This window comes from Drosophila subpulchrella, chromosome X, assembly GCF_014743375.2.
Source record: "Drosophila subpulchrella strain 33 F10 #4 breed RU33 chromosome X, RU_Dsub_v1.1 Primary Assembly, whole genome shotgun sequence".
In the NCBI taxonomy this organism is placed as follows: Eukaryota; Metazoa; Arthropoda; class Insecta; order Diptera; family Drosophilidae; genus Drosophila; species Drosophila subpulchrella.
This window is the reverse complement of record NC_050613.1, coordinates 24,286,030-24,298,409: the sequence shown is the minus strand read 5'-3', so window position 1 is coordinate 24,298,409 and position 12,380 is coordinate 24,286,030. Positions and strand designations below refer to the sequence as shown.

Here is a 12,380-nt window from a genome sequence, read left to right as displayed (position 1 = left end):
TAAAATAATATGTCCGATTTTTTAAAAGCCTTTTAAAATCAAAAAAATTCCTGGGTTAAATATAAATAATTGTTTACCATATAAGGCAATATAAATAATTTGTAAGCTACTATAATATATGGAGCTTTTCAAAACACTCAAAACATTCCACTCAGAAATGCAACTTATTATTAAACAAAATAATGGAAAGATTTCAATAGTTAAGAGGCAAATAAAAAAATATTGCTTCTGAATAGTATAAGATCCAAATTTAATAAAATATTAGGGATTTCCATTTTAAAAGGTCTTTCAATCTAGTTCTTAACAGATGCTAACAGATTGTAATCAAATGCTATACCTTAAAGGTACCTTAAACACTCAAACCATTCCACTGAGAAAATCAACTTATTATTAAACAAAATAATGGTAAGATATTTGCTTTAATAGTTAAGAGGTAAGTTAAATATATCTGAATAATATAAGATCCAAAATTAATAAAATATTAAGGATTTCCATCTTAAAAGGTCTATTAATCTGAATTTTAAACACACTTTGCTAACAGACTGTAATCAAATTCTATACCTTAAAGGTATGGAGGTGTTTTTTCAGTACCAGAGAGCGTAAAGCACTACAATCAGCTCTACGAAATTGCTTTGCACTTTGCTGCCGGCGTTAATTGCCGTCACTTGCTGTGTATATTTTGCTTTTCGTTTTTTATGGCAATTTCGATTTCAATTTCGCTACAATTCCGATTCCCCTTCAATCTCTACTGTGTGCATATGCATATTAAAGTGACCTAATTGCCACTGCCGCCCAATTGCGATCCGAATCTAGAGAATATAGAGTATATAGAAGATGGAATCTAGAGTCTAGAATTTTTGAATTGTGTCATTTTCGGTCGACGGAGGCAGCGAAGTCGACCGAGCGATCAAAACATGTTTATGTTTGCTTTCGTGGACTTATTTGTGTTTTCGGTTTCGCTGTTAATTGTTTGCTTCTTATTTTGGGTATGACATCGCCCCAGGTGAATAAAACATGGCTCCATAAAACCCCAGCCGAGTTCTAAAAGTGGAGCACTTTCGTGGGCCGTCGCTTGCATATAAAAGAGCCCAGTTAACTGGACCCACATTAGCCGGTCTTCACTGTGCTGTGCCATGGGAAAACGTTAAAAAATAACTCAATTTTCGGTCTTGGGTCTTTCGGTTTCGGCATTTTGATCGATGGACAGCTGTCAAACGGTTAAGCGTGTGGGAAATTATAATGCAAGCTTGGATCCATAGGTGATATATAGCCGGCAATCGTCACCATATCGGTGGGGTCGAGCAAAAACTCGGTTTTCGTATAAATCTTAAGCCCAAAATGATCTCATACACGAAATCGGAATGGGGGGGGGGGGGGTATATTTATGCATAACGTATATTTCAGACAATTATCGGAGCCACAGTCATTAGTGCAGGTGGAGTTTTTTTGTTTCGCAGCCGGAAAATCATTTGTTTTCTCGATATATAGTTTGCTTAATTTCAAGTCAAGGTCTTGTGATCCCCAGATAATTAAACTAACTTGTACCTGAAGTTCATTCGATAGTTGGCTGAGAATTTTGCTTAAGGCCATAAGATACTCGCTTGATTTTTGATTTTATTATAAGTTCATCAAGTTTTGAGAGCTTTAGACTCTCAGAAATCATAATTCCTAGGATGGAGTTCTGAGTTGGGACTCATAAATGAAGAAACTTTTTCATCGCACCTAAGCCCAAAGATCATTACGATTTTAAATAACTTTACCGAAAGTACTGTTTATAGAAAGTGAATCTTGAGTAGGTTCTGGTGTAAAGTAGTCTTCATTTGAGATATTTACTTGATATTCCAGAGATCCCAAACAAACTATACACTCAAGATAAACACACTTTATAGGAGTCATTTTTCGCAACAGATGGTGTTTTTGCAGTCGGCCCCGACCTTCCTTATAAAGAGATTTCCCCGGTGATACCGCAAAAAAGTTTTGCATATTGAGTACGTTGAAGATTTATCAGAACATCTATCTCCGACAATGGGAGCAATTACCATGGCTAATTACAGTGGGGGCCCCGCTCCCCGAAAAAAAATCCCTTTCGGCTGTGATCTGGTTTCGTGAGTGGAAAAGTGGAAAAGCGTAAGAGCGTAGAACAGTTACCAAGGCCAACGGCCCACGGCGGTGTAAACTTGTTCGCCAGTAATTAGATTCACTCCCGATTTGCATATACACCGTGGTTCGTACGTATCGTATCGTATATATCGTATATATCTCCCTCTTCGTATAACTCTTTATATTTAATCACGCCCCCGCCCTTGTCAGCTGTTCTAGTTGGGATCTTCGATCAACTGGCGACGAAAACCCACAAGCTGAGCACTAATTCCCCGATAAGATCCGTTTGTTTGTTTACAAGCCACTTGACGCAGTTACAGATACAGCTTGAGATAGATAAATAGGTGTAGAAATAGGTACAGGTAGCACTCGCTAATTAGCAGGCGTTGGGTCTCTTATAACCTTTTCAAGAAACCCCAACATTGTGCCAATCTATTAGAAACTAGGAGTGATAATTGCATAGTTATACATATTTTTGGGAGCTATTATATTATTTTAAAGAGATTTTACTAACAGCAAAGTGCATTTTACTGAAGAATTCGCGTAGTTAAACGCATTGCAATGTCATTTTCTGATCAAGAAACCCCAACATTGTGCCAATCTATTAGAAACTAGGGGTGATAATTGCATAGTTATACATATTTTTGGGAGCTATTATATTATTTTAAAGAGATTTTATTAAAAGCAAAAAGCATTTTACTGAAGAATTCGCGTAGTTAAACGCATTGCAATGTAATTTTCCGATAATTTGAATTAAAAATGCCTCTATAAGGACTACTGAATTGCACTTGACCATTTTCCCACGCAACAAGAAAGTGTGCAATGAGTTTCAACCACCGCAATTACTGTCACTATCGATTGTGCTCCTTGAATAATAAATTGTGGGGGTGTCTTGAACCAAATCGTTCGACCTTAAGTCGGTTAGACCTCTCTGTAGGATTTGCATTATGGCCAACGATGACTGTATTATACAGATGTACAGATATAGCTACAGTTACTGACTAACTGTTATGCAAAGACTGCGGAAAAAGGTCGAGCTAAACTGTGCGAAAGTGTGAAAGTTATGCGAAGACGGGCCAAAGAGCGAAAGAGACGGGGCTCGGGGAGGTGAAAGAGAGGGCTTTATGGCCTGTTCGCAGCTTCTTTTACGTTTTATTCCCCGTATTCTGGTCGAAATGACAGAAAATTACCTCAGGTAAAAAAGAATTTATATTCCTTTTTTTTTGATTGGGGAATTCTTCTCCTTGCCGCGGTTTTTTTTTTTTTTGTTAGTGGAGTTTTTTGTATTTCGTTGAGTTGTTGTCGCACCGGCAAAAAAGAGCACGTAAAAAACACTTGGTGGCAAGAGGTGTGACTAATCCTGTGGGGTGCTCCCTTCTTTTTTTTTGTGAGTTTTGTGCGTTTAATAAATAAATAATAGTTTGAAAAAAAAAAAATAAGCGGTCGTTGTTGTTTGGGTAGTTGTTGTTTTTCACGGAGCGTCGGCACGTTGCAATCGATCGAGCACCAAAATCAGACTGAGGTTTCCAATCAGAATCAAAGCCGCCTAAAGTGGCCGCTGCCGCTTAGGCGCTGTCGTCACCGGCGGACGACGTCGACAGCGACGCCGGCAGCGAGCCGAGATATGACCGAATACGAAAAAGCGACGAATACGAAGATGACGCGACCGCCCAGCCGCACAGTGGGACAAAACGATCGGATCAGCCATCAAAACTGATGGCTAGTAAGTATATGTATGTACACAGAGTGAAATAATGAGGTACATTGTTCTTGATTTGAGAACATTCGTTCTTAAAAACATTTTGGTATCAATTATCTCAATATTAAAACAAAATGGTGATTGGCTCAGCCATCAAAACTGATGGTACATATAAGTAAGCTAGTATATGTACACAAAGTGAAAAATTCAAGTACATTGTTCTTGATTTGAGAACATTCGTTCTTAAACACCGTTTAAGTACATTTTGGTATCAATTATCCCAATATTAGAACAAAATGGTGGGAAGAGAAATGTTAAATTGAGTTTATTTAACAACTAATAGTTTAGTAGTTGAGATATACAATTTAAATACCGCCAATTCATCTTGATGTAAGCGCAATGAGAACATTTTCATCTTTAAAAATTTCGTTCTCTTTTTAAGAACAGTCTGAAATCAGATTAAAACGTCTGGATTCTCTGTGTGTAGTTACCACAGCTATACAGTGCATTTAAAGAACTGGTACAATTTAAAACACCATGAAAGGTAGTTTTCCTTCAAACGAGAAATAAATAAAAACAATCCCTACTCTAGGAACCAAAAAACGGTAACTTATGTAGTTACATTAGCTACTCATGTGCTTTTATAAGAGTAACCACAGCGATTTGTGAAGTTTGGGGTCACCAACTCAACATCAACTAGTAAAATTCAAGATTAAATTTCGAGACTTGGATATCGATTGCAATTGCAATTACTTAAGTAATGCTTTGTGGAAGTATTAATGGTAACCAAGCACAATCGGTCACCAACTTCGCCAAAACAAATAACATATACTAATCATAATAAAACGCAGAAGAGTTTGACAAAGAGCCCTTCAATAAAATGTAGGCATGTAATATTTGTGTGCATTGCTCATTCGCTGCGATTGCACCGAAACGTGTTCGATTTCGGGCTTTTGTGCAAAGAATCCGTGTCCGTGCGGATCGGCAATAATAAATCACTCGATCGTCGACCGGAGGTGGGTGTCATTGTTGCAGTATGTTAATAAACACCTTTAGCTCTTTTTTTGTCATTTTAAGTCGAAACTATTTTCAGCGTTTTTGGAAAGCATTCGAGCCGCTGGCGCCCACCATTCCTATTCCTATATTCCAATCGAATCGTTACGTTTTTGTATTCAATCGGGCGCCAAAAATTACTCATCGACGTTGGCGCAGACGTTGCGCAGACGCAGACGTCGTGACTAGACGGTCGTTCCAATTCACCCCACTGTCCAGCGTCTGGTTTTGTGGCCCACTGTCCACTGGCCACTGACCACTGACCATTGGCCACTTGCTGCATTTGGCCATTTGCCATACGCGGGTGTTTTATTTATTTATTCTGCTCTTTTTTATTTTCATTGCTCCGTGTGTGCCAATTCAACTTTGGCTCACTGATTTATTCAGCAGTCGACGGCTGGCGACCCACGCGATTTTTTCAACTCGGGCCTGAATCGAAACGAATTGACTCGAATCGAACTCAAACTCGAAGCTGAATTGAATCGCCCCATGGCCAAGAGACGCGGAACGTGGCCAACCAACGCGGCTTTCTGGGGTTTTGTTTTATTCTGAGTCTGAGATCTGATCTGCCAGGGATGCACATGCCCCATACTTCAGGCACTCCATATCATATTCTCTAAATATTAGACACCTAATATCATTTTTGACATTAGAACAGTACTAACTAAAGAGATATTTTGGGTGGTTCTAACGTTTTTAAGACTCTTCCCTTGACTAATGACATATAATTTTAAATTTAGCTATCAAACGGAGTGTATGTATTGGCTTCACTCGTTAAATTCAAATAAATTTCATTTGATAAGATAGGCGAGTGTTTTTAAATTGCCTGGCATATGATAAGATTTAATGACAAATCATCGCTTTGATTGCTATTTATATTCATTGGCATTCAAGCTGCTGTCTAAACACCTCTGCAATTTGTTATCGCCGCCACACTCTTGTAATTTATGGGCATTTTAAAATTAGTTTAGGCCTAATTTATATGTTAAATTAAATGTAAACATTAAATGTATACATTAGTATAATTGGTTAAGAAACGGCTTAGGGAATCTTATGTTTTAGAGATATTTATAAATATTTATACTTGGTTAGCCATCCCTGGTCAAGGAGGAAAGGAGAACAGATGGCAGGGTAAAAGAGAAAGGAGGGGGAGGGGGTGGGGGAGGGGGAGGGGGAGCAGGCCATCAGCGGTCAGCGGGCTCAGAGGCCAAAGCTGAAATTGATTCATGGCCAATGAGTCATCATCGCAGGCTTTTTATCAGCCTCCGTCGCAGTCGCAGCGCAGTCGCAGCCTCTCAATTTGTCTCTCTCTCTCTCTCTATCTCTCTGTCTTTCTATCCCTCTCTTTCTATCACTCACTCTCCATCTCTCTCTCTCCCTCCATCCCCGGCTGCGTGGGCTCTCGATCGTCTGATGCTGCTTCTTCTTTCGTCTGGTGATTTTCCTCATACCCTCTATAAAGGTATGGTATTATAGACCAATATTAAGGATCCAGGCAAGATCATTGGGATATATTAATATTTTAATAGTGATCTGAAAAAACCAGCTTAGAGAAAAAGTATTAGCTTAACTTCCATAATGATCCTAAAGATCAAAGGATCAGTTGATATCAATCTTTTTGTATGGTCACCTTATAAAAGCAGTTTCCAATCCCAGACCCCATATCATTTTCAATTATAATATAATGTTTATTAAGTTCTTTTGTGAGATTATTAATCTCAGAATGGTACTGAGGTTTTCAAAAATAATATAATTCTACAAGCTACAAGGTAGCCTATAAAAGGGTATTCTAAAAACGAAGTAACTAACCCATCTTGCCCGCCGCTCTTCTTCACTAATGCAGATAGATAGATCATTTATTTGGCCAGATCCCCAATGCGACATCGTCATCGTTTTTCCATTGACTTTTCTAACGACTTTTTAACGATTATTGCAAATGTCTGAGCCAAGTCAGCGACTAGCGGCCCACGCTGCCAACTGAGCTACAGTGGGCAACCCCATAAATGACCCAATTTGGCCAGGTTGAACCGGGTTGGGTTTGGCTTGGATGCGACTGACTAACCGAATGAGTGGATCTCTGGCCATGGATGGTCTGGATCGCTTCTGGCCAGTTCTCGAAAGTGTCGTCTGGGGAAAACAGGGCTTTAAAGGCAATGCCCGCTGGCAATAAGCTGGGAACGGGCCAGATGTTGGGCCATTGAAATCTTAAAAGCTTTAAGGATTTTTGAGGCATAAGATATAAAATCAAGATGCTAAGAAATGCCCAAAATCCACATTCTCCACCCCAAAACTTACCATTTTCCTCAGCAATTCCTCATTTTGTATATCACCCAGATCGCATTCCACCTCCATGGCAAAGATGGCTGTAAATAAAAGTAAATAAACATTACTAATGATAGTACCAGCCTATATAAGATTACTTCCATAGAGGGTGGCCAATGGTTAGAGATTTTTTGTTTCGGCGATGATGCAATTTTTTCGCTGCACATTTCTCATGTTGATTTATTTGATGATTATAATTTGTCGCCGCTGCCTGGGGCTACGCAAGTTAACTGAGTAATATCAGTTGCCATCGATCATGATCAGTGTTATGGGCACTGCGAACGAGGCGAGCCAGAATCGGATTGCATTCGATTGGATTGGATGGCATCGAGTAGAGTCGAGAATCGAGAATCGAGAATCGCCCAGAATCGGTCAGATCCCCACACCCCAACGAGTTGTGACATTTCCCCCGTAAATGGCCAACTTCAAACATGGACAGCAGCGGCATATACATAAAATTCGAAAAACAATCGCACAAATGACAGAGCCAAGTGCATCGCCTCTACACGGAGCAAAAATTATGATCTTATAAAGTCCTAATTTGAAAATTGAAATTTGATGTACAATACATTTTTAAAATGAAACTTATTTTGTTTTAATATTTTTTACTACATCACTAGTAGTTTCTAAAGAAAAAGATTGGATGGTAATATGTAAGTAAAATGCACTACTAGTTTTTTTAGTTTTTCTAGAGATGGTTCCGATTTAGTAAACATCGGTTTTTAATAAATTATTAAAGCAAATAAAATTAAATTAAAAAGTCCCAAATTTTAAATTGAAATTTGATAATGTGTTGTACATTTTTAAAATGAAACCTATTTTGTTTTAATATTTTTTACTACATCACTACTAGTTTTTCTATATTACTAGAGCTTTCTGTGGTTCCAAGTTTCCAAACATCGTTTCTAAAAAACATTCAATGGTAAAAGGTAAGTAAAATTCCTTACTAGTTCTTTTGTTTTTTTAGAGATGGATCCGATTTAGTAAACATCGGTTTTTAATACATTATTAAAGCAAATAAAATTAAATTGAATGCAATATTTTCTTCTTGTGCATTTCAGTTGCCAGCTTGATTAGCACGGCCGCAACATTTTGGCTTCGCTTTTGGTTAGCATCAACGGGCTCGGTCAACTGGCAATGCATCCAAAAGGGGCGGTTGGCAGGGGGGGGAGGGGCTTCGCCGGGAAAAAGCTCGGCCAAAAGCCAAACAAGTTCAAAACCACAATTGGGCAAACACTCGTTGGCCCCTGAGCCCCATTCAATCGAGCAATTGAACTTGAAAACCGAGCCAGCTTGAAAGAGAGCACCTTACGATTGATCATTGGTTGGCAGGGGGGAAGGGGTCTGGATGGGACAGGTGGAAAAGTCTGGTCAGGTTAGCAGCCCCCTGCTCAAAATTGTCAAGCAACAATGTCTCAATGAATTCACCTGAGTGATACAATATTTTCTCATTTTTAAGGAATTTAAGTAGTTGTTGCATTGAAAAGTAGTCTACAAATCCCAAGTTAGCCACACAAAGGCTTCCTACTATTTTTGTAAACTTAAAATCAAAACAATACCATTCTTCTACATCATAATGTACATATATCAATTTTCAAAAATTTGAATCGAGTATATTTCCAAATATGCATGTTTTAAACCATAATACTAATCCTCCCCTTCAGCCATAACAATTAAAACACAATAAGCTAATCCAACACAAATCAAAGCTTTTAGACTTCAGGTGAACATCCATTTAACGCATTTATGGGTCATCCATCATAACAGTGGTCCAATAAAGATATGTCCGGCCGACCAAAAGATACACTTTGAATGTCATACCGTATACAAATCGCGTGGGCTGGCGTGTGGCCAATGCCCTAAGAACGCCGATCGGCGATCTCATAAATTCATAAATTACCAAAACGGCAAAACGAAACCGTCGTATTTTGCTGTTGGCCAATTAAAAGCCGTTTTATTATCGAAAACCATCGGTTTTGGTCAGCAAAGATTTATGGCAACCGAACTAAGATATAGATAGATTCAAATTCCCTACCATTAAAATCAGGATTTAGATTAAGGTTGAAAATACTCTATTTTTTGCTGTTTTTCCATCGTAGTTTGACCAAATCAAGGCGTACAGCTAAGTGATCTACCTTTTTGAGCAGCTGATAACCTACGCTAACAATCCCCATCACATTCCGGGAAACTAATTTTTTGACCAATTTTTTCAATTTTTGAAAGGGGTTATCTGACTTTTATTTTTATTTTGACAGACAAAAAACTGAAATTATATGGCAAAAAATGCAAGACTCAGATTTTTGTCAAAAATGCGAAATTTTTTTTCGGTTTTTCAATCGTAGTTTATCCAAATCAAGGCGTACAGCTAAAAGACCAACTGTTTTGAGCAGCTTGCTAGATATGCAAACGATCCCTATTACTTCAAGGAAAATTAATTTGTTGACCAATTTTTTCATTTTTTTTTTTTTTGCGAAAAATGGGAAAATAAAAAATTTCTAGGTTTAAATGCCAGTCGATTGGAATTTTAATTACGAGCTCAACGAGATATAACATTCCTCATTCGGACTAGTGGTTGCATTCTGCCAGCCAAAAGAGTGATTTTTTAAGGCCAAAAATACGGACTCGGAGTTTAGTCAAAAAAAGTCACAATTTGTTGCAGTTTTTCCATCGTATTTTGACCAAATCAAGGCGTACAGCTGAGAGACCTACTGTTTTGAGCAGCTGACAACCTATGCTAACGATCCCTATCATTTTAAATGAAATTTATTTTTTGACCAAATTTCGCATTTTTTGTAAGGGGTTACATCATGTTTTTTTGCTAAAAATGGGAAAAAAAAAATTCCTGGGTTTGAATGCCAGTCTATTGGAATTTTAATTAGGAGATCAACAAGGTATAATATTCCTCATTCTGACTAGTGGTTGCATTATGCCAGCCAAAAGAGTGATTTTTTATGGCCGAAAATAAGGATTCGCATTTTAGTCAAAAAAGATAAATTTTTTTGCAATTTTTTCTTTGTATTTTGACCAAATCAAGGCGTACAGCCTTTTGAGCAGATAACAACCTATTCTAACAATCCCCAACACTTTCCGGAATAGAAACTTGTTTACCAATTTTCGCCTTTTTCCTTGTGAGTTACAACATGTTCTTTGGCGAAATATGACCAAAATGGACCTGGATTAAAATGAATATTTCAGAAAAAAACCTTTAAAAATTGAGAAACATGCATATCAGGAAAATCTTGCGCAATGCTGATTCATAGACTTTAGCCATTGAACTACTGTCACGTATGCGTAATATCCAAATAAGACGCCACTAGATGGCGCCAGGCGGCAGGAAAACCGCAGAAATCACCGCAGAACTGTTAGAATTCCTCCCCCAACATTGTAGTCAATCTTAAGTCTCGGCCACCCTCCAAACACGAGTGTACACCTTCACCATATCTGTACAACCTGAGTAATTGTGCTCACCTGTTGCTGCTGCTGCTGTTTTGTTCAGCTTTTTATCAGAGAGACGTCGACTTCGAGGCTTTTGTAATTTTAGACGAGACGAGAACGAGCAACAAACGTATGTATTTTTGTGTACTTGGCAAATGTTTAAACAGTAAATAGTTTAATTTACGGAAAGATCAAGTTGCGGCTGGCTCTCCGGCGAAAAGTTGTCAGCGACTTGCGCGCGGTTAAAAACGCGGGCGCAGCCTTTTTTCCGCACTCTGCGATTGTTTGATTGATTTGCGGTTTATTTACTTGTTGATGTCACATGCGCCGATGAAATACAGATATTCAAAAAAAATATATATGTTCTTTAAACAAATATATCAAAAATAAACACTGGCATATATCAAATACCATAAAACAGTCAAAAAAAAATTGAAAACACTTTAAAAAGAGAATTTTTCGAACGTTCGAAGTACGGGTTGTGCGGCAAGAAAAAGGGGCGGAGGGCTGAGGGGCGTGGCTGATGCGGTTGGCACGAGCGGAGGCTCTTGACTGATTGCAAGCCGCTGTTGTTGCCGCATTTAGGCGCGGGCTCTCTCGGCCGCCCAAAACGCCGGCGTCGACGCAACTGCCACTGCAACGCTCTCTACACTCGGAAAATGGAACTTAAATTTCGAAAAATTACCATAACTGGGATGAGAACGTATTCCAAAAATAAAAAACTTAAACAGTTGAAGCTCTAAAATAAAGATTCCCAATTGGTTTGTTAGAAAACCATTGCATACTTTCTGGCGCCATACTAACGCGAATTCTTGAGGAAAACTACTAAAACTTGTCCTATGACTTTTAAAATTCTATCGATATGTGAGGGGGATTTGGAAGAACCTAAGTTTTGTCTAAGGTAGGATATCGGTTAAGCAGTAGTAGCCTTTCATAATCTTACAAGAATCGATATATCCAAAACCTCAACCCTTGGAGTATCGATATGAACTTTGGGTTGTGAGGGGGATTTGGAAGTACCTAAGTTTTGTCTAAGGTAACCGATATCCTACGGTTAGGCAGTAGTAGCTTTTCATAATCTTACAAGAATCGAAATATCCAAAACCTCATCTCTTGGTACTTCAAAGAGTATCGGTAAGAACTTTGGGATGTGAGTGGGATTTTGAAGAACACAAGTTTTGGTTAAGATCAGATATCCATTATCCTTATCCCTTGGTATTCCAATGAGTATAAACAATATGTTGGATTTTTTTCAGTATATACATATCTCTTTACCTCAGCTCATCCCTTGGTATTCCAAAGAGTATCGATATGAACTTTGGGATGTGAGTGGGATTTGGAAGAACACAAGTTTGGCTTAAGATCAGATATCCATAAGGCAGTAGTAGCTTAAGAGTATTAAATCTGTGCCTAACCTTAGCCCTTGGTATTCAAAGGAGTATAAACTATATGTTGGATTTCTTTCAGTATATATCTCTTTACCTCAGCTGATCCTGAGAGATAAGGAAAGTGAGAGCGCGCGAGAGAGCGACAGAACTTGATAATCCCTGCTCATTTGCATGACTAATGACCACTGGGCGTGCAAGTGGGAGGGGCATAGTGGAAATACAGGAACATGGATAAAAAAATTATAAAAAAAACAAGAACATAAACAGGAACAAAAGTCATTGCCTGCCAAACCCTTTGCATATTTTTCTTATGAGAGTTTGCTGTGGCAATCCAATAAAAATTTCGCTTGCATATTGGAATTATTTCAAATTTCTACTTAAGT

At 38.3% G+C, this 12,380-nt stretch overlaps 1 protein-coding gene across 19 annotated transcripts in view; it reads right to left on the bottom strand.

Annotated features, from left to right (window-relative positions):
- LOC119558159 (microtubule-associated protein futsch) overlaps positions 1-11,119 on the bottom strand; it is a 45,162-nt gene extending 34,043 nt beyond the window's left edge. For 2 of the 19 annotated variants that reach the window (XR_005220165.1, XM_037871418.1), the window contains exons 1-2: positions 10,643-11,115; positions 7,148-7,215 (exon numbers count right to left, since the gene is read on the bottom strand). Coding sequence is in view for 16 of the 19 variants with exons in the window: in XM_037871418.1 (XP_037727346.1) it covers positions 7,148-7,204 (57 nt within the window). In the remaining 3 variants the exon portion in view is untranslated. Of the gene's footprint in view, positions 1-3,290; positions 3,607-7,147; positions 7,216-10,642 lie in introns of those variants that run through there. The other 17 variants (XM_037871408.1, XM_037871406.1, XM_037871409.1 and 14 more) reach the window with 12 other exon arrangements.
- Between the last annotated feature and the right edge of the window lie 1,261 nt (positions 11,120-12,380).